The 22,651-nt window shown below is 38.8% G+C and overlaps 2 protein-coding genes and 1 long non-coding RNA gene across 3 annotated transcripts; 1 reads left to right on the forward strand and 2 right to left on the reverse strand.

Moving 5' to 3' along the window:
- Positions 1 to 138: 138 nt before the first annotated feature.
- On the reverse strand, positions 139 to 6,006 carry skp1 (S-phase kinase-associated protein 1). The gene is made up of 6 exons (XM_044140394.1): positions 5,816 to 6,006; positions 3,351 to 3,450; positions 3,181 to 3,254; positions 2,552 to 2,695; positions 914 to 1,054; positions 139 to 821 (listed from the first exon to the last, which is right to left on the reverse strand). Exons 2-6 carry the CDS (start codon positions 3,445 to 3,447, stop codon positions 786 to 788), a joined length of 492 nt encoding a protein of 163 aa, XP_043996329.1. The 5' UTR covers positions 3,448 to 3,450; positions 5,816 to 6,006; the 3' UTR covers positions 139 to 785.
- Positions 1,061 to 4,754, forward strand: LOC122844693. Its single transcript, XR_006372922.1, has 3 exons — positions 1,061 to 1,537; positions 3,979 to 4,060; positions 4,691 to 4,754. It is a non-coding gene; the product is annotated as an uncharacterized LOC122844693 (long non-coding RNA).
- Positions 6,007 to 7,834: 1,828 nt separating the features above from the next.
- On the reverse strand, positions 7,835 to 18,689 carry ppp2cab (protein phosphatase 2 catalytic subunit alpha b). The gene is made up of 7 exons (XM_044140395.1): positions 18,347 to 18,689; positions 12,265 to 12,474; positions 12,008 to 12,181; positions 11,451 to 11,540; positions 9,769 to 9,930; positions 8,971 to 9,089; positions 7,835 to 8,423 (listed from the first exon to the last, which is right to left on the reverse strand). The coding sequence occupies exons 1-7, from the start codon at positions 18,446 to 18,448 to the stop codon at positions 8,351 to 8,353; spliced, it is 930 nt and encodes a 309-aa protein (XP_043996330.1). The 5' UTR covers positions 18,449 to 18,689; the 3' UTR covers positions 7,835 to 8,350.
- Between the last annotated feature and the right edge of the window lie 3,962 nt (positions 18,690 to 22,651).

A 22,651-nucleotide genomic window follows, 5' to 3' on the forward strand; every position in this document is an offset into this window, starting at 1 on the left:
ACTAAATATTACAGCTGGAAAATAAATGTAAATCTATAAAAGCTTCACTTATGGACTCACTAAGCAGCTGCATGAATGAAGGACATTGAGAGAAACTTCAACTGAAACTGGTGACCCCAACAGAAAGACGACACCACGTTCATTTGAAAGGTTTTATTAACTTCTTCAGTGCGTTTATCCAGCTAAAAAAAACCAGCATCACAGCTAAGCTGAAAGTGTCCAATTTAATACACAAATTTATGAGTCAACGCTGTGATGAAGGTGAAAATGCAAAAACATTTAGCCGCTTCCAACTTCATTTCTCCTAACAAGTCGCCTTCCAGGTTTAAACAAAGCCAATGTGGAGCAAAAATCACATTCACCCTGGGTTTTTCCATTGTCAAAAATGTAACTTTATTCAATACAATGAACCTAAAAGAATAATCTCCAGTAAAAAAAAAATAGACAACTAGAGCAACTAAAAATAAGGATAATCTGGAAGGAGGGATGTTGTTTTCTTCTTCTTCAAGGATACAAAGCCATGAGAACAGGACTACATTTTATGGAGATCCACAAATATGAGTGTGTGAAAACAGTAATAAGCATTTTATCTTTAAATTAATGACACCACACAAGCAAGTTAAAATGGTCATGCTATTATTGGGATACAGAAATGAAGGGAACTAGAGAGCAAAGTGGCTGTCAATATCCTAAAAGTAAAATATTAACAAGTATGAACAACGCCAGTGCAACCAGTAAGCAGGGACAATCCTTTCAGTGTGGTAGTGTTGGCAGGATTCTCTGCTTTATTTTTCTTCACACCACTGGTTCTCTTTGCGTACCTGCACACAAAACAACCGGCAGGTGAACTCTCATTTTGCCTCGAGCGAATAAAATGTTCTCATTTTATGTTTTAATACAGAACGGTAAGTACCTGGGCCTCCTCCTCCTCTGTGAAATCATTTTTGATGTTGAAAGTCTTCCTGATCTCTTCTGGGGTTTTGCCTTTGATCATGTTGGCCACTGTCTTGCAGGTGACATCTAAGAGGCCTTTGATGTCCAAATAGTTAGCGGCCTGAACAGACGACAGAAATAAAAAGCAGCAGCATAAGGAAAGGCTGTGAGGGGATGAAATGGTTCTACACCAAAACAGCAACAACAAAGCCAACATTCATTTCAGGCTCAGTGGTACATTTCTGCAAGGAGTAAAGTTTTAAACACAAATGTACTATAAAATCAGGCAATTTAAAAATTTAAAACTTAAAGAGGTTGTGTTTTTAGGCGTTTATCATTTGCATTGACATGTTTAATGTAATGTTTTAAATACATTAAAAAATGATTAAATCAGCAATTCAAAAAAGAAAATAAGAATAAAATTAAGAAACATATTTCCTTCCGCCATCTTTCCCAGCTTGGTTGCGTCACTTATGGGAGAAGGTTCTGGAAGGTGGGCGGGGCTTAGACCGGATCAGACCCGCACTCCGCCGAGTCGAGTCCGGCTCCTCGTTCTTTAACCGTCCATGGAAGCTAAAGCTCGCCTCCTTTTACTGTTAATAAGGTAATAATCTTTTCCAGCTGAAGCTGCCATGATAAAAATCTACAGCATTGTGTCTGTTAAGCACAGTTTAATGTTGCCAACCGAGCTAAGCTAACTAGCCAGCTAGTATTAGCTTCGGGGTTAGCTTGTCCAGAACTTAACATATTCCACCACTGTTTATCTCTTTAAAAGTATTCTTAAACAGACACCGACTTAAATTTTATATGACTAACTGTTTATTCAAGATTATACTGCAAAAATATCTATGTATAAACTTACGTATTAAAATTACAGTTTTAAATACCATCATTTTATTTTTTAGCAGTAGAAATAAATGCTTTTTAATTAAAACACCAATGTGTTATATATTAGTTCAAAATTTTGGGGTAAAAACTGATATTATTCTGGGTATTCATACAGCCAGTTTTACATCAAAATAATCATTTAGGTGTATTTATTCCTCATTAAATATCCTTTAAAGTGGGTTTGCGGTTTGTGGTGAAGGTTCATCAGCTCGTGTTTCTCTTTGGGAGCCTCAGTGAGGGACCGGTACCAGGTCCGCTCTCGGGTTTCCTCTCACATGATGGGCCTGTTTACCCGTCCTGATCAACCATCTGTCCTCATTTAAACTTAAAATCAGATTGTTTCAACTCAACCGTTTGGCTTGGATAAAACAGGAAACGTCACACCACCGATTTGGCTGTATTTCAGATATTCAAGAGAAAAAACTAATCAATAACTTATTAATAATCACTGATATTGATAATTCAGTCAATAGTATGGTTGTGAGTTTATAATGTCAGCCTTACTGAAGGCAGAGCAGCAAAAATGTTTGATAATTTATGACCAAAAGGGATCAAAACAAGACATGTGGAAGGAAACTCCTGAATAAACTGAGACCAGTTTATTTTGAGAAGAGAAAAATAATCTCAGGTTTGCTAGTAGCTGCTGTGAACATAGTGAACAAACTCTGGATGTACCAGAGAGGTCAGACACTTCTGTTTTAAAGTTTTACACTGTAAAAAGTTATTTTACCAGGATGAGTTCAAACAAGGTGCCTTGGTCCACTTTGAGGAACTCCTGGTCCCAAACAGGAATGTCGTCCGTCCTCTTCTCCTTGTTCTCGTCGTCCTCGGGGGGAGGGGGGTCGTCTTTGTGGTGGGTGCACCACTGAATCACCTGCAGGGAAACGCAGCATGCTCATTTACATGCAACCTGACCGCAGGCATGCAGGAGCTCAGCTTTAAATCAGCTGCTCCAACATCTCCAAGTGTAAAAAGAAATGAGTGCAACCATTTTATGAACCGATTCTCCCACTCAGTGAAATCAGCTGTAACTGAAAAGATTTTCTAAACTTGGAGCTTCTGGCGTCTCGTCCTCTGCTATCGTCACAGTTCAAGTCTGTTTTATCATGGAGAAAACAACGTTACCGTCAAAACAGATTTATGTTTAACTGTTTTAAAGGTTGTAGTATCTGGTAGATCACACTTTAAGGATGGAGTATTTTCACTGTTCATGTCCGTTGGATGATTCCCAGAGAACAAAAATACAGAGAAGATCCAACAAAACATGTTGCAGACATCGTTACTGAAATATCCAACAGGAAAACTGCAATATCACATTTAAACACAACAGGTGTGTGTGTGTGTGTGTGTGTGTGTTACCTTCTTGAGAATGGCAGCATTCACATTAGGGAGGGGGACGGGATCATCGTCTCCTTCATCATCCATTCCCAAATCTGGAAACAGAAACCAGCATTCGTCTCCATTACATTCATGATTCTGTTCATTAAAAAGCAAAAATCCTTTCAGAAACAGATAATCAGATGATTCACCTTCCAACATGGTCTTGATGGTGACGGACTGTTTGGCGATCTCAACGTCCACCTCAAAGATTTCCCCATCAGAGCTCTGGAGTTTTATCGTGGGCATTTCCTGAAACAAGAGAAATTCATTTATTTACAGAGTTTCCTTTTAAATGGCTCCTTATTTATTATTGTATTCCTGGACATTTTTATACTAAATATGTAGTTTGAACTATTGTAAGTATTTAGTACAAGGAGCAGGTTTAAGCTTTCATTTAGGCATGTAAACAGAAACAATATTTAAAGATCTATAACATTTAGATGTTCAAATTTAAATGGATTATGCTTCATCAGATACACACAGTAAAGTTTTTCCATCTTAATCAGAACCAGGTATATTTTTAAACCCTGATATAAGAAGAGTCTGAGTTCCCAGTAAGACACTTTAAAACAAAAGATGAAAAACATTTAAGTTGCAGAAACATAAATTCTGATGGAGCAAATAAAAACAAACAAATTTTCTATGGCAGTATACACATTAATAATTATATTTGATTATTAAAATCACGCTTTTGTTAAGTGAAGATCAACTATGATTTGAGTTTACTGAAGAGCAGAATTTCCTTTTTCAACCAAAAACTCTGTTAATGTTTTCCAGAACAATCTGCTGATTTTAGACCACTTGCTTTTCAAGCATGAGCAAAACAAACCGTGGCCAGGATTCAAGTGCTCATAATGAGGTGAACACACTGACATGAAAAATTATTATTAAAGCAGCACATAGTTCCCACAAGTCTGAACCACAAGTGGTCACCGCCATATTGGCAAGCAAACGCAGTGCAATGCATAGATGAACTATGGCTTCCAGGCCAACAAAAAGAAAATATATGGACACTTCTGACTAATGTGCAAGAGAAAAATATAAACCAAATGGCTACTGACAGGATCGAATGGTGTCAGACGATGTGGAGTAGCTGCCGCCGATCTCCTGCTGACAGGAGAGTGTTTACAGCATGGAGGAGGATAGATGTCTGTCTTAGCTAGCAGATAAAAGCTCCACTAGCTAAAATAATGTTGCTAGTTCAGCAGTAAATATCACTGATACTTATCTCAGTATTACAGAGGTGGGTAGAGGACTCAGGTAGTTGTAATGTACTTTAATTGTTTCTAAGTTAGATAAGAACGAGGCGAGAGCTAGCTTTAACCTTATGGCCTGTTTATTGTTGTCAAAGCAGCTCCATAGCAACTGCCTACCAACATGGCTGTCAGTTACAAAGGTCACAGAAATGTGATGTCACATGAAAAACATGTATTTAAAAATGTTTGATTTCAAATATAATTCTAAGAGAATGCTTTTGTTTTCTTTCCAGAAACAGGCTCACAGCCAAACAGCATCCTCTGACCCACAGCATCATACGTCTCTTTCAGCAAACTGTGAGGATCAATCATGTTTCTCCAGTGATTTAGCACAATTCGGCCCATCATCATCTACAATAACACTCAGGAATCTTGAATAAGTCACAACAACAATTAATTTCCTTTTGGGATTAATAAAGTATTTTTGAATTAAATTTTTATAAAATACCATAAAGTTCTCTGCTGTTCTTAGTTAAAAAAACCTGATCATCTACAATAACAAACTCGAAAAAAGTACAAGTGATACATATTTATTTCCACTGCTGAAAGTTTAATGACAATTAAAGAGAAAATCTGAAAAATTTTGCAACGTTTTAGATTCTACTTTAAGTAGTATCTAAAACTTCAAAAGCTTTACAGTAAATTAACCCAGAAAAACTGACGTTAAGCTGCTGTAACTGTTCATGTAACCTACATGCCAAATATTTGCATCATTTAAAAATGCCTTGATTTTTTCAACTTTTGAACCCAATTGTCGTTTTTCATACTTTAAATTATTTTCTTACTGATGTTCTGACCTGATTAATAATAAAAACTAACCCCAAACATTGAGCTAGCGTTTAATGCTTTGCGTTGGTTAGCAAACAAGCTAACGTTAGCTAAAACTATTAAAAAGGCTCGTTGACAACGTGCTGTATCCCATTTCTACTAGCAATACATGATTATATGTCATCTATAGCTAATAATAATAAAACTGTACAACAATAAATGTAATTTTAGGTTAACTGCGGGGTGTTGTTGTCAATTACGTTAACTTATTAGCCGACCGGTCATGCTAACGTTCATAAGCGAAACAACGGAAATGCTGAACAATTAGCCTGTTTACGAATGAACACTGTGGACAAATATCGAATATAGTTTCCATCTAACGCCGTAAAAAGGACAAGAACTGTACTGTGACATTACAAATAAGATACATAAATATTCAGATTGTGTCCAAAAAGTCTGCTAACCAGGGTGCTAGCCTCGGCGAGGCCTCTTACCCACCAGACCGAGGCCGTTTATTAAAATAATAAAAAAGACACAGCAGTTATATTCACTATTTATCGACAAATGACACACAACATAAAGCTACGTACCGTGAATAACTAAACTGAAGTCAGGCTGTGAATTTCCTCCGCTGTGCAGAAAGGCCTGAGAAGCGTGGCGGTTACCGTGTGCGGCTGTGAGTCTGTGGCTGAACCTGCTGGAAGCGACCTGCTGGCGGCTGGACGGAGGGAGGGGGCGGCCTGTTTATCACATCACCGGCTCGGAGGTAACAGGTCACAACGTTCCGACCAACTACCTGTTTACTTTTATTATCGTTTGCATTTTTCGGAATACTATATATGATTTTAAAAGTTTTATAGGGCCGGCACAAGCTTTTTGGCAGCCCAAAGCAGGTTTTAATTTTGGGCCCCCTTACCAACATGATAACCCCAGATGCTTTATCTTTCCCGTGTGTGTAACGAGAGTTAGGTAGTTAAATTTACTCAATTACATTCAGGCCTACTTGAGTAGCTTTTTTTGAAAAAACAAAAGAAACCAAACTGTACTTTTAGGAGTATTTTTTTACTACGCTGCACTTTTTATTTGAGTAATTTTATTATGAAGTATTTCTGCTCTTACTTAAGTCAAATTTCTAGATTTTCTACCCACTGAATGAAAAACTAACATGTTTTAATCAACAGTTCACCAGACTCAGACACACACTGGGAGTTTTTGTTAAAATGTTAGAAGTTTTTTATTGAAGAAACTGATTTGAATGAAATATTTTTGCTGAATTTCTTGGATGACTACTTTTTATTTTTACTTGAGTAAAAATAGGTTGCTGTTCTTATTTTACAGTATATCAACAAATGATTCTTTTCTTCTTACCATTTTTATGTGTACTGATATTAATCAGTCTGAATGAATAAATCAATGTGAAGTTGATTTAATAAGTGTCTAACAATGCTATGAGTTATAAAATGAGATTTTACCCATCTTAAAAAGAACAGATAAGAAAATAAATAAAATGCTTCACAGTGGGTGTGGTGTTGGATTTGTAATTATAACCAATAATCATCAAATTATGATCCTTCCCACATATTTTTAGAGACTCCAGATTTTTATTTTTTTGATTTAGTCAGAATTGCATGATTTTTCTTTTCAGAAAATGTTTCTGTGTTGCGTCTGAAGCAGATGGGAGATTACAGACAGAAATTCCTGCAGCTTTCTGAAGTTGCTCTCGGTCTCAGTAGCAAGTCAGACCAGTTGTTCTCGTCTTTTTCACCATTTTGGAGGACTTCCAGTTCTTGATTATAGTGCTCTCAGCTTTCAGATATTTTGTACAATTTTATGTGCACGTTTTCTGATTTGCATATCTGTGTAATATTATGTGTTTGTGTGTGAGTCTAGCTGTAAAGTACCTCAGGTTGTCTGACTGGAAAAGCACCATTGAAGTTTAATCCATTTACTTTTGCAACTTATTGAAACATTTCTTTTCTCTCTGGGGCTGAACAGAGTATGTGTCAAAATAAAAGTGTAAAATTAGCTTTTATTTGCTTTCACTAATTTAAATCACATAATATTTGCATTTTAAAATGTGATGCACAGTTTGGTACAATGGCATATTAAGGCCATTGTAGATAAAGTCAATTTCCATCAAGAAACTCAAATTATCTAGAAAAATTAGATCATTTCTGAACTCCAAGAGTAGAAAATTTGCACACACAAAAAAAATCTCAGCTCATAAAATTGGAAATTTTATCTTGGAGCTCAGAAATGAACATTTTCTAGAAAATTTTAGATCTTAAAATTTCTGAATTTTGTTTTTGCTAATTTTTAACTTGGAGTTTGGAAACTTATAAGTTTTTTCTAGAAAATGTCTGAGATTAAACTAAAGTTTTGGCGGCAATATACTTTTCCCATCTACAATGGCCGATACCAGTTAAATCCACTTGAACTGGTTTTATGGTGTTATACCGCAGAGAACCACTGGGCGGCGCCAAATAAGCCCTTCTAAACAAACGTCTGAAATGATGCATTTTATAGAAATACAAACATTTTCTAACACTTTTACTTGAACCAAGCCGTTACGTTTGATTCACTTAAATCTTAAAAATCCAACTCAGACACCCAGAAGCCATCTTTATTATTCTAAATGCTTAGTTAAAATACAGAGCTGGAAGGGAGTCGGTGAGGTGATGAGGAGTTTTTATAAGTTACAGGGGAAAACTGTACTTTGTGTAAAGCATTAGTTTCTTTTTACAATTAAAAAAAAAAAAAAAAAAAACAGGAAGGGGAAAAAGTCATATAATTTATAATCTGTATTTTTTAAACATATGATACAAATGTCATAAATTTCTTTAAATGTACAAAAGTGCAAACATATGTTGAGATCTGCTGAAGTAAAGCTGATGGGACTGGAGCAGCTGCAGATGTAGAGAATGAGGAGTTTCATGGTTTCGTCCTCAGCGGCGAACATCGCAGTGATTATGGCACACCGTCTGGTTCATCCTCCTCGCCGTGTGGATGTTCAATGTGCACTGCTGCGTTTCCCAGGTTTCTGTTCCTCATTCGTGTCGGTATTGGTTCAGAGTCATACAACGCCTGGACTTGGCCGTATGCGGGTTGCTAGGAGAGGTCAAGGTTCACAGGAAGTAGTCTGGAGTACGGCGGGTTACGTGCGGCTCTCCTCTGCGAGGCGCCGGATCGAATTGCAAGCTGACAAGAAAGGTTGAAATTACAAATCTGAGCAAAATATAATTTGCACAACAACTAAACCAGGGGTCTCCAAAGTGCGGTTCAGGGGCCATTTACGGCCCTCTGAAGGATTTTGGGCGGCCCACCAACTGTAATTCAAGAATTTGCATACGTTTGCCAAATCATAGCTGGCCCATTTTTTACAGCAATAACATTTTAGAAAATAATTTTTTTAAAAAGACTCCCATTTATTGGAGTAATTATTGACCTAATTTTACTCAAAAGCAAATCTTACACCCCAAATAAAAAAGTACAACCTGTGTGTCTCTTATACTAATGTTTTATCAAAAATTCTACTTTTTTATTTTAATAAAAATGTTTATTATTGAGCAGATAAAGTTAAAAAAGGCACAAAAGGTTTGATTCATAAATGCTATAAAAATGCTGAAGTTCTCATGGTTAAATGTTTGGACTCAACTGACTTAAGCTAAGCAGCTCGTCTCGTTTTAAACGTTTTGTCTTAACAAAATGCACCAGAAGCTTCGTGCTGGATTATTTCTGTACTTACAAGGAGTATTTGAGAGTGTCGTCCAACTCCATGATGGCCGCCTGGTTGCCACAGCGATAGCAGTAGTTGGGAGCGCTAAAAATCGTCACCACGTTCCTCTCATGGCACCAGTTGTATCCCTGAGTGAAGAGGATGCATTTTTAAACCAAAACACAGAACGACGTTTCAAATGTATCCATTTTATTGGCAGATAAACTCTTAATGCATTTACTGGGATTTCATGAGATCAGCCAACAGGAAGCAGTGGATCACTGAAAACGGAACCAGAACTTTTTAATCGGACTGATTGGTTACTGACTTCATTTTCAACTAATTTAGTAATTGATTAATCGTTAACTGGAGCAAAAGGGCTGAAAAAACAACATACTCCAAGCAGTAATGAAGATAAAATTGTGTAAAATATATAAACATTTTGCATTCCAGATAAAAACACCTTTGAGCGTAAAAATGTTTTATCTAAAACTCCTGAAGCGGTGAAGTTTATTTTTAGCTTCACCCAATTCAGATTCACTGCATTTTAGACAATAAAGGATGATTTTCTTGTTTAAAACAGGAACTGAATGGTTTTTATATGTTTTATATGCATTTCTAATATTATATTAAAAAATTAAGAGGTTAATTGAAAAATCTGTTTTTTTTTACCCAATTAATCAATTTCTAAAGTTGTTGCAGTTTGTTCACGACTGGACTTAACTGAGGGGGATCAGAGTAAAAGTACTGCTGAAGTGAATCATCATCTGTTCTAAATAAGCTGCACTTTGTATTAAACATGAAACTCGACAAGGTGCAGAACCGGACCTCCATGACGAGCTGGTGGGCTCGGGACACCAGCGTGAGGCGGTTTGCGTGGTTGAACGTCTCCGAGATGTCCTGGCCGAACGTGTAGCCGGCTCCGCGGGGGGAGATGCCCCAGCCGCCGCGGTCGTCCGGATCCGACCACAGCAGGTCGCACATGGGGCCCTGAGGGACACAACGGAGCCAAACGCTCAGAACTCACCAGAAAATATAGGAATTTTGAGAACAATCTAAGAAATTTTCCAGAAAACAATCTGGATCCTCCTAAACTAAAAAAGTCAAAAATTTGAAGTAAAATGCAGAAATTTTTAGATTAATGTCAAAGTTTCTGTAAAAGAAAAAAGTAAAAATATCTTTATGATTTACGAGCTTAGAGGAAGTCTTTTTCCACAAAAATCCTGTTTTTGCACATTTTCCACTTTTGGAGCTGAGAAATTTCCACATTCTGAGCTTTTTCTTTGGTAGAAATGTACTGATTTAATCCCCAGATACACTGGGCGTCCTACACCATCCACCACACCGTTTAGCACATTTAAAACCCTCAGATTTACATTCACACTCAGGGCTTCTTGTGAAATCTGAATTTTTTTTGCCTGGTGGTTCACATGTTCAAATATATGTAACTTATTTCATCTCCCAATTTGGCTGCAAACAACTTACCGTATTTTTCAGACTATTAGATGCACATAAAATCCCTATATTTGCAAAAATATCGGAAATGCGCCTCATGTATGAACAGTGCACCGTTTGTTTTATTACGAGTTTGGTAAGCAACGAAGCCACTCCCCTTGACTGTCGAAGCATAATCGACAGCATTAACCAAAGAACTCCAACTGCTGGATCAGGGGTGGGCCCTCCTGGTCCTGGAGGGTCGGTGTCCTGCAACTCTTGGAGTCTCCCTGGTCCAACACACCTGAATCCAACAGCTGAATCACCTCCTAAGTTCTCCAGAGTCCTGCTAACGACCTCATTATCTGATTCAGGTGTGTTGAAGTAGAGATACATCTAAAGGTTGCAGGAGACCGGCCCTCCAGGCCTGGAGTTGCCCACCCTGTGCTAGATGTTGGTGTCAAGGCTTTCAAGGCTAAATTGTAATGGATGACAGCAGGTGAGCACACATTTACCAAGACAGGTAGGCAACGCCAGGCTGGTTACGCCACTATCTGCTAATGGACCGTCGATGCCTGGGCTAACATTCATCTGAGTTTTCACAAAGGCCGGAATCATCAATGAACAGCCAAGCAACAGCAATGAGACTGAATCGGATGATGACGAGAGATCCGGGCTCGCTTGATGCCGCTATCGCCCAACTGTTAAATTCCAACACCAAAGACGAGGAATTTGATGGATTGGTAGAAGATGAATGATTGAAAAAGTGAGTGTACGTTTTTGTGTAATACTGACAGTTTTTGTTAATGATTTGAATAAAGTCTGACCTAACCGACTACCGTATTTTGTTTCCCTTTATGTGTCTTATAATCCGGTCCCCCTTATAGTCTGAAAAATACGGGACAAGAGCCCTGCATGCCCAGCAGGGGGCGCAACAACATACAGAGCATGCTCGGTGTTTTGCCAACCACCACAAAGCATGGCCGGAGCCGAAATTGCAATTTCAGATCAAATCTAATACTTTCCTATCAGTGTGATATGAGCATTAATAGTTGTGCACATTTCTATGATTTTACCTCATGTGGTACTTCCTGCAGACGGTCCAGAGCCCTGATGTGGTCCAGGGTGTCTATAGATGGTGACAGGCCTCCATGAAGGCAGAAAATCTGAGAGCAACACAGAACCACATGTCTGAATCTAGTTTATTTTTAACCCCTCCAGGGGTCTTTTATGGCTCTAGTGTCCCTTATATGACAGCAGGCTGACAGAGGAGGGAAGACATGCGGCAAACATCGTCGGGTCCGGGAGTCGAACCCGCGACGGCTGCGTCGAGGACTCAAGGCCTCCAAACATGGGTCATGCTACCCCCTACGCCACCACGGCACGCCCAACATGTCTGAGTCTTTATTTAATGATCCAGAGGCTGGAAGAGCAGCCAAAACCATTACTCACGCAAGAGTGGAGATACTTCGTAAATGTAAATGTAAAAAGTACATTGCAGTAAAAATACTTGTAAAAGTTTCTCCAAAAATTATTCAAGTAGCTGTATCTAGTTGCTACACGTCTGTTATAAATCTGAGCCGATGTCGGGTCGACTCTGGTGACTCAGGTGGGATAACGCAGCGGATCTCACCTGAGAGTCTACCAATGCGGTGAGCGGCAGGTAGTCGAACAGGTCGGTGAAATACTTCCACACGTTGGCGTTCCCGTATTTCCTTAAGCACTCGTCGTAGAAACCGTAGACCTGCGTGATCTGTCTGCTCTCGTGGTTTCCCCTGAGGATCGTTATTCGCTCCCGGAAACGTACCTGAGACGGCGAGAGGAAAAAAATCTTTTATAAAACAATGTTTTCTCCACAGTCCACAGGAGAAACCTCCGGGATGTGACCACCTTAAGAGCTACGAGCAGAGTGACAGTTTCCACCGAGTAGTATCCTCTGTCCACGTAGTCGCCCATGAACAGGTAGTTGGTGTCGGGGGACTTCCCTCCGATCTTGAACAGCTCCATCAGGTCGTGGAACTGGCCGTGAACGTCGCCGCACACCGTCACCGGGCATCGCACCTCCTGGACGTTCGACTCTTTGGTCAGGATCTCCTTCGCCTGCAGGAGGAAAATCAGTGACTTTAAACATTATCTACAGCAGGAAGTCCAACGTGTGGCCCCGGGGCCATTTGTGGCCTTTGGACTTATTCTGTGCAGCCCTCAAGTATAAAACAAAGACTTTTTATGTCATTTGGGGTAAAATTATTACCAACAACATTTCCTACCATGAAAAAATGTTCGTTACAACACAAATATTAATCTTTTTATGTTAAATAGAACTGCATTTATCCAGAGACTTTTACTGAAAAGCCGACTTTGCTGAAGCCAAATCAGATTTAAGTTAATTAAATGTTTTGAAAGGAAGTGATGCACATCCTGTTTAAATAACAGAGTAAATTTGTTCAGTGGAGCCCAAGAGAAACTGGAAACTAGATTTCCTTCTTTTGATTCAGTAAACTTCTAAAATCCTTTCTGAGCTTTGGATTCATGATCAATAATTTTAGTTTTTGTTATTTATTTATTTTCATGCCCCGCAAATTTAAAGTGATGATTTTACCCAATGTGACAGTTTTAGCTTCACCTGCTGGAATCCAATTAATTGCTTAATACAGAAATTAGTCAACAAATGATCAAGCTAAAGGAAAGTTCTGCATTTTAGCTAATAAAATGTTCCAAAAAAAGTATTTTAATTATTTATTTGCATTTTTAATGCATTTGTAAAACTGTATAAGAAAGGCTAAAGTATTTCTGAAGAATGCGTCCATTAAAAAAAATCCAATTGATGGATAGATCAATCAATCCTAAAATAAGTTATTTGGAGCCCATTGCTGTTTTATTGGTAATTTATTCCAGCCATGCAGGAGCTGAGGCCTCCTGCTGCAGTGCATGACGCCGCCGCCGCCGCCTCACTGAGAGCCAAACAGAAAATAAAATCATTCTGAAGATCAAATACACACAACACTGATTCCTTCCTTTGGGTCACCGCTCAGGTCCGATACGCTCAAACAAACGTCTCCATTGGTTTCTCTCAAACCGTCTGGTTTGTTCGATGTTTGTCACGGATCCGGCTGCAGACGGAGAGTTTTCCCTGGCCTGCAGCCAGCAGACGGGATCCAGACGGGCAGCAGGAACCTGCGGCGCTGCACAAACCTGACCTACATTCAACGTGCACGCTCCACGTGCGCTTCAGTCTGTGAGGCTGGGAGAATATTCTAGATGCTCCAGAGTGGAGCAGCGATGAGCGAAGCTGCTGGGAGATTAAAGAAACAAATAGGAGGGATGACACATCAACCTGTCTCAATAATAATAATAATAATAATAATAATAATCTATTTTCAGTCGACTTGCCTTCAGTTTAACAATGAAATGAAAAAACAGTCATGAAGCAGGGATTTTAGAAAACAACTTTTGGGGCTGCAACTATCTATTATCTTAATCCATTTTTGTATTGACTATTCTGATGAGTAATTGGATTGAAAATATATATTTTTAATTTAACCACTTGAGCCTTTTTTATTCATTAAAAGTGAATAAAAATATACAAACAATTCCATTTTAAACAAACATTTTATTGTCTAAATGCAGTATCAACCATTTTGTTATTTTATAATGATTGTTATATGAACTATTTCAACATTTTGTTTAAATATTAAATGATGTTTTGACCAGACACTCCAGTCGTCTCTCAAGTAAAAACATGTTGAAGTAGTTCTACTCTTACTTGAGTTCAGTCTTATTGGGTAATCTCCCCACCTCTGATGGTTACCTAGCAACCCACTCTTTGGTTGCTTAGCAACAAACTGCTGAGTAACAGCCAAAATGAAGGAGATTAAAACATCAAAATGTCATAAACCTGAGACAGGTTGGGAGCATTTAAGATATTTGAAACAAATAAAATCAATAATTATTTATACAGACTGATATGAAACGTTGTCACACCTCCATCCTCAATGATAACCTGTGAATTCCAGCTGCCGCCATATAATCCCAGTAAAGCCAGTTAAACCCAGCTCAGGCTCTCAGGGCGAATTAACGGCCATAACGAGGCAAACAAAGGATGACTTCATTACCCACAACACCACATGCTGCTTACATCATTTCCTTTCTCATAACGAACCAGAATTAATTCATTTCTAAGGAAGTGGAAAACAAGCCCCTGATAAACATGAACAGAGGTCATGAGGTGACCTGACATCATCATGACATCATCATGACATCACAACAAGTGAACTGGAAGCAAAATGAGACGCTGGTTTCTAAATGTGTTCCAAATACAAATCTGAAAAGTGTGGAAGGCATATTCTGATCTTATAGGTCTGTCACCATAACAAAGTTTAGCTGGTTTCTAAATTGTCCAAGAAGTTATTTCAATAAGTAATATTGTTATTTTATCCAAATAAACAAACGAAACAGAAACAAACAAATTAGGAATTATTAACAAGCTTTTCTTTCAAAGGACGTTTAGTTAAGACCAAAACATCAGACTGGAAGCTTTGATCATCCAGGTTTTGGTTGAATGAGTGAAAAACAATAAATTATGCAAATAGGAATTGTCAAGCTAATTTTAATTCATAATGTGATTATTTATTATTGATTGTTTACAGCTTCAGATATTTCAAAGTATGTGAGGAATGAATATTTTTGCCCATTTTTCTTTGTAAGAAGTTGAAGTCTGACCACAAGCCGGGTTTTGTACTGAAACCATTTAAACGTGTGAATATAGTTTGACGCTGCCATCACCGTATTTAACCTGGTTTGTAGCTGACGTTTGCTTTATTCAACAGGTTTATAAAGAACAGAAAGATTTTCTAACACAAGATGATTCAGACCAAAACTGAAAACGACCGGGACGGCGACCAGGACGTCCTGGACGGCGACCGGGACGGCGACCAGGACGCGGGGACCGGGACACGGCGACCGGGACGTCCTGGACGGCGACCGTGTGTGCAGCTCAGATTTTCAGCATTCCTTCCCAACGGCAACCAAATGAAACAAAGAGCTGGAATGTAGGGAGAGAACGAATTACACAACACACACACACACACACACACACACACACACACACACACACACACACACACACACACACACACACACACACACACACACACACACACACACTCTCTCACTCTCTCTCTCTCTGAGTCACAGTAACCGTGCTGTCCTCAGTCACGCCCTCTGATCCGCCACGGCGCTGCTGATGCAACGATCAATCAATTATGTCCTCTGCTATTTTGGAAACAGGAGGAAGCTGTGTGGGCGCCTGGAGCTGAGAATATTAACGGAGAGAAGAGAACCATGATGGAGGGATGAAGGCAACCATCTATTTTTAAAGCCACTTTGTTCTGTTTTTCTGGAAACAATATTTCATCCCACAGCCAGAGAAGACTAATCAACAGTTAAGAAATTATTACTTCACTTTTAGGATCAGGTAACAAATATTGTTAGACGATAAGTCGTAGCAGAAGTTATTGCAATACATGATAAAATTGTTGCTTTGAGACTTTTTCCAGGAATATTATGAATCATGGCATAATAAATGAATCAATTCTCAAAGATCAATAAACTTTAAATTCTTAAGAACATTTAACACTGGAACTGGAAGACATTTTAAATATTCAAAATAAAACAAACAACAAATAAGATTAATTAACTTTTAACCTCCAGAAAACTGATAAACTATGGAAATGGGAAAGACAGATTGTTTTAATTCATCATGAGATTAATTGATTTATTGCTTATTGTAACAGGTCTATTAATGACAGTAGAATATGATGTCTGAGCAGAAAATAAATGTCAGGATGATCGCCGTGACTTTTAACCTCCAGCACTCAGCAGACCAAACTTCCTGTTTCCAATGAGCCGACTTCCTGTTTCCTGAAGGAAAACATCTGCTGAAAGAGTTAAAGGAGCACTTTGGAGGAAAAATACTGAAAAATCGGATTCTTCTCAAAAAAAGCTTCCATTATTTTCATTGTACAAATTCATCAAGCAGCAGCTTTAATGCATGTTTGAGCTGAATAAAGTTGGATAAATGGTTATATAGGTTGATGCAACATTGGAGACACACAGGCTGCTGATCCTTTTAAGACTCTTACAAACATTTTTCTTTGCTCTGGTTTGGAGTTGGGCTAAAACTGAGATTCAGATTTTAGCTTGTGTTGTTCCAATACTAGTGATTTTAATGATTTCTTCATTTTCTTTTCTTTGATTCATTATGAGACAAAACGAATATAAACAGAGGGCAGAGTATCCAAAAATATTACTCAAGAGTATAAATACTTTAAGATATTTTTACTCAAGTAAAATGAAAAAGTAGTAAAAAAAAAAAAAAAAAAGTATTTGGTAAAAAGATAAATAAATCTACTAAAATACTGAGTAACTGATCAAATGACCAATAAATTAATTTTTAAAAATTACATCAGACAGATCAAAATATAAATGTGCGTGAAAATTTTGGTATTTTAAGGATGAAAATAATAATTCATATAAATAACAAAATCAGTCAAGATAAAATGTTTCCAGATCAGAAACTTTAACAGAAACTGCAGGTTTGTGTCAGTCTGGTGAGTTTCTGGTTTAAACTGGTTTGGTTTTTATTCAGTTGGTAGAAAATCCAGAAATTTAACTCAAGTAAAAGAAAAGATACTTTATAATAAAACTCAAAGATATATATATATATATATATATATATATATATATATATATATAAATAAGAGTACAGCATTGTAAAAATACTCCAATAAGTAACTTTTTCAAAAAGTTACTCAAGTAAATTTAATAAATATAACTAGTTACTACCCACTCTGCATATGAACAAAACAACTTTTGTCATGGTGTAATAAAAGATCAGCCCATTTTTAAAGTATAAACAAAAGTTAACTGAATTTATCTGGAACCAGATGAAAACCTTCAGATTGGGAGGAAACAGCAACATTTTAAATATTTTATTCTCTTTGGACCTAGAAACACCTAAATCAGATCCCAGTCCTTTCCAGACAGCGTGTGGATGCTGGATTGGGGTTAAGCTGCAGCTCAGACCGCTGAACTGTGCAGCATTTGGCAGCAGAAAGCAGCAACATATGGACATGCTGCGTCCAGCTAACAGCAACTCAACCCAGAGAAGCAACCAACAGCAACACCAAGCACAAACACAGCAACTCACTCCTTATACACCTGCCCTCTCACTTCCTGGTCATAAAGACTGATGTTATTTCAGGATTTAATAGAATAAAAGAAATATCCATTTACAAAAAGTTTTGGTTGCATTCTGGAAGAAAACAAGTCTGAAAAACACAACTACACTGCAAACATGTAAAAACTTACCAAGTAATTTTGGTTTAGTTTATAGTGTAAATATTGTAGTGCACTTAAAATAAGACAAAACTAACTTTTAAAAGCTTGTTTTAAGTCAATATTCCTTAATTTTAGTGGAAAGGTTCTGGTTCCTTTGGCAGATTATTCCACTTATAAAACATTTTCCCAGGTTATAAGTGAAATAATCTTCTTTTGTAAATATAAAGTAATTATTCACTTAAAACAAGGTCCTAAATTTTGCTTATAGGTTACTTTTAGGTGAGTTTTCTTATTGCAAGAAGTTGAAACTAGACCAAAATACTTGGTAAGATTTTGTGTTTTTTGCAGTGTACAAACGCTGGTTTATCTGAATGAAAGCTGTAAATGTAAAATTATTGAACTTCCAGTGGCCTAGTTAAAGTTAATTAGCCACATTAAGTCGTAGTTTTCAACCCGCATGTATTCTATTGGGTTAACGGTTTCGGGCTCCAGCTGCTAATTACCGAATAAATAAGACGCGCCGCGCGGTGAAATCTAAACTAATGACGCCATTTTTAAAATGTCTGGAAGGCAACAGAGAGAAAAGGCAAGATGCTGAACTTAAATTTCTGATTAACATGCTCCGGTATCTTACCTTTTCGCAGAGTGTCTTCACTTGTCCCTCGGACAGCTGCCTGCATTCGTTCAGCTGCTCTGTCCAATGATCAAGCTCCTTCGTAAACGCCTTTTCGTCCATTTCTGTTTTATTCTTCTAACAGCAACTGTTGCTTTTTTAAACCGAAACGTTAAGTAATGTCGTTGGAGACGCGGTTTTCTGTCGCAGCTCCTCTGCGGACTCCAGTCGCTGTAAACAGAAGAAACGTACCTCCAGCTGCCAGGTCGCTAAGATTTAACTGAACTGAATCTGACCAAGGGGAGAAAAAGGCGTCAACCTGAGAGCAACGACGTCTGTAAAGATGACCGCCAGCACGGCAGGCATTTCCGGAAAGTACCTTCAAAATAAAACCTTTCTCGCAAGCTACCGTTTTAGAGTGAAAGAGACTATTTAATCAGGCGCCAATCTTCTTGCATGATTGTTTTACTCCTATAATTTTTAAGATCTAGATAATAATCTCAAGACTATAAATGGAGAACCAAGGAATAAAAAACTAAAGATGTTAACTAGTAATAAAATATCTGATAGCTTAGTCATTTATGTTCCTTTTCCATCCATCCATCCATCCATCCATCCATCCATCCATCCATCCATCCATCCCTAGGAGTCTCCATGGATGTGAAGTTCCTCCAGGTGAGTTCTGGGTCTGCTCTGACGTTACTTCCTGTTTGAGCGTACCCAGCATGCCTCTATATGTGAGGTGTTGAACAGTCACGTGTTCAACACTCTCCAGCTAGCTCCTACCAAGCTCATTAATGCATGCTGTGATGCATTTAAATCTGTTAAATAAAATCCCTGCTCTGTCCATTTCCGGTCTGCCAGGACCTGATTGGTTCAGCTTGACTCAGCGGCTGACAGGAAAACAGCTGGGAGGGATGACAGCAGCTCTGTGATTGGCTCCCGGTTTAACGGAGAGGTTTCTATAGTCGCTCCCTGAAACTTTGCCTCTGACGCGAATGTTATATCGTAGCAATGACGTCACTGTCAGCATTAGAGCGAGTAAACAAAGCAGAGGGCATCCGTGACCTTACCTCCCTGATGGAGAGTTTAACTATGAACTCTGCACATCTTGACTGAAATTTCCACCAGTTTCTTTTTGCAAAATTATCCAAGTTTGATCAGATTTAGTGAAGAACGTAGAATAGACACTGTTTTAAAGTCTTGTCACAGATTTTGATCTGGCGTTAGCATAAATTAGCATTAATTTAAACCATTTGACAAATGTTTCGTGTTTGACCTGCTGGAAGATAAAACAGCTCCTCAGTCTGGACTGAGAAAGATGTTTAATACATTCAGTCTTCCTACTATTTACCATTCATTCGTTTAAAAGGGTCACAAAAGTGTTTTGAAGAATTAATGTCACTGATTCATTTTTTTCACATCCACCCTTTTCTGCAGCAGCAAACCATAAAATAAAGCACATTTTTGAGAGCACATAGCTTTTAATTTGTAGCTCTTCGTTATGATGAAATCATCTAACCACTTTCTGCTTTGCACAGAAAGGAGACAAGCCACTGGTTGAAATGATCTGAAGCAGACTTTATCATCTCAGGTCATTCTCACTTCAGTTTTATTCTGTCTAAACAAACAGGGTGGATGATGGGAAATAAATGCTACATGATATTCATCTGTTTCCAGAACATTTTCCATGTTTCTGCAGCTTCAGGTTTCTGGTCTCTCACACAGGACCTGAAGCCATTCTTATGGATCCACAGGCGTCTTCTGCTTCCTTGTGTTTCACATTAACAATTTATTAAACACTTTGTGAACAGCCTTGTTGGTGCAGCTCATTTTTCAAAGGTAGTTTATCACTTCTGGGACAGAGAGACGGATAAAACAGAAAGAGAACTGGGCCTTGGTTCTTCTGAATTAAAATGAACATTTTGTTTCTCTTTCCTGCATGGATCCGTTGACAGAGAAATTGCTGACATTAACAAAGTTTATTCTTTTCTCCTACTGCACAGTCTAGTTCAGGGGTGGTTGACTCCTGGTCCTGGAGGGCCAGAGGTCCAGATGTCCAGAGATCCAGGGATCCAGATGTCCAGAGGTCCAGAGGTCCGGTCTCCTGTAACCTTTATATGTGTCTCTACTTCAACACACCTGAATCAAATAATGAGGCCATTAGCAGGACTCCGGAGAACCCAACCGGTTCTCCGGAGAACCCGACTGCACTGAGGAGGAGATTCGGCTGTTGGATTCAGGTTTTTGAACCAGAGAGACTCTAAGAGTTGCAGGACACCGGCCCTCCAGAACCAGGACTGCCCACCCCGGTCTAGTGCCAGAGTCTGGAGTAGAAATGACATGAAATGCTCCAACCACTAAAATCTGACTCCTCCATTTTTGTTTCCATTTGGTGAATACGGCACAAAACTCACTGTTCCTACTTGCATTTAATGTCTGAAACTGATGAACTTTCCGTCTGGAAGCTGTTCCCAAAAATGGATCAGAATTATCACAGACCTTAATTCTCTCCCTGATCTCTGATGGTTTTGTTTGAGGTGTTGCCATCTAGAGGTGTGTTTCCATATAAAACAACACTGTCTTCAGTGAGAAGATTCTTCAGTACCGCTGTAACACAGACTGCTACAGGAAATCCTTCCTGACCACAGTCATCAACATCTACAACAACTCTTTCAAAAAACTTGAATAAAATGAGAAACCACAGCAATTAATTTCTGTCTAATTTTTATTTGAAATGAATAAAATTATCCTTCAGCAGGGAATGGATTTACTGTCAAACAGAGGAAAAATAAGTTATTACATAGTTAAAAAGTCAACATTGTTATGGTTTAGCGTCGTGTGTTGATGGTGTTTCCTAAAAGTCAGTTTTAGGATATAAAAAGAATGACCTGTTGGTCATTATTACATAAGAGAGCAGGGGACATGTCCATGTAATGTAACACAGAGGCTTCATCCACAGTAACCTGAACTGCATGGATTATTCTAGTATTAACGCTGACACTCAGACTTGTTAGCATCAACCTCAGAGTTTTGCTACAGATCGGGTCTAAAATCTGAGTACCTGCTGCAGCCAGCGGGTTCTGGACTGAAGCCCGTTTGATTCCAGGAAAACAGATGCAGGTCACATGTTTGTGCTGGAGTCGAGCTGCCAGCAGGATGAAAGGCCTTGTAAACAACACTGTCACTATAACGGGTCCGGCCGATGCGACAGGAAGCCGGATGATGATGAATGGGTTGAAATGGAAAGTTGGATGGGTTAGGGTTAGATGCTGGTGGCTGGTGTCCGAGGGGAGGAGAACAAAACCCTCACAGATGAGTCGCCATGTTTCCTCCAAAAGTAAAACATCGGTGAAACATTACATCATCTGGTGCACTGTGTTACCTTCGTAAGTCCAGAACAGGCTGGTGTCTATTTCGGCTCGTTTGCTGGTAACAAGCTCGTAGGTTCTGCTCTGCTAGCGGCAAAGAAGAACGAGGAGGAGGCAGATGGAAGCTTCAGAACTTTATTCCTACTCTTGGCAAAGCGAACAACGAACACACTCCAGGTCTAGTCTCCACAAACTTTTTACACCCTCTTCTTCTACGTGCTCCTCCTATTGCTCTCTCTACCGCCCCCCCCTAGGGAAAGGCTGAGCCTGTAACACTACCCCCACTCTGGATGATGTTTAAACAGATTTAACATTACTCCAGCAAACAAAACTGGTTAGAACAAATCCCCCAAAATCTAAACTAGAACAGTTCGTCGATGATCTAATACGGACAGAGACTACAGTGTTACAAAACAACATACTTGCAGAATAACAAGCCGAAGTCAACTTAAAGAAAAATAATACTATGGCATGTAGTGCATTACACTAGGAACTGGAACAGGCATGCTGAATACATTTTTTTTTTTTTTTAAATGTCCATTACCTGAACTGGGCAGCGATCCGCCTACACCCAGAATCAGGCCAATAAAGAAAAGAAAATAGAGTACAGTCATGCATGTGGGCATTTAGCCATTGACCCACTGACCAAATCGGTCAGGGGGTCTGCATCTCCTTTTTGGTCTTTGCTGAGGTCCTGTTCTTTGAAGGACCAACGGACGCTGCTCCTCCACAGAATCCTCTGTGTCAACTCCGTCCTGTGAAAACTGGCAAGCTTCGTTTTGAATTTGGTTGTCTCCATAGGAAAGTGAATGGGCAGGCAGAGACTGAGATGGATGGTCCATAGTTGATTCCTCAATCTCTGAGAAACCATCTCGGGGATTCAAAAAAACATCATGATCCACATCCCAAGAAGCATCGACCACTGGTGGAGGCACCTCAACTGACGCTGGGCCAT

The sequence above is a fragment of the Gambusia affinis genome, linkage group LG15, assembly GCF_019740435.1.
Source record: "Gambusia affinis linkage group LG15, SWU_Gaff_1.0, whole genome shotgun sequence".
NCBI classification, from domain to species: Eukaryota; Metazoa; Chordata; class Actinopteri; order Cyprinodontiformes; family Poeciliidae; genus Gambusia; species Gambusia affinis.

Coding starts and splice junctions, on each gene's coding strand:
- skp1 (XM_044140394.1), bottom strand. CDS start 3,447: ATGCCCACGATAAAACTCCAGAGCTCTGATGGGGAAATCTTTGAGGTG. Junction 2,696..3,180: donor ATGCTGCCATTCTCAAGAAG/GTAACACACACA, acceptor GTTTCCCTGCAG/GTGATTCAGTGGTGCACCCA. Junction 1,055..2,551: donor CCTTGTTTGAACTCATCCTG/GTAAAATAACTT, acceptor TCGTCTGTTCAG/GCCGCTAACTATTTGGACAT.
- ppp2cab (XM_044140395.1), bottom strand. CDS start 18,448: ATGGACGAAAAGGCGTTTACGAAGGAGCTTGATCATTGGACAGAGCAG. Junction 12,475..18,346: donor TGAAGACACTCTGCGAAAAG/GTAAGATACCGG, acceptor TTCCTCCTGCAG/GCGAAGGAGATCCTGACCAA. Junction 11,541..12,007: donor CCGCATTGGTAGACTCTCAG/GTGAGATCCGCT, acceptor TGTTGCTCTCAG/ATTTTCTGCCTTCATGGAGG.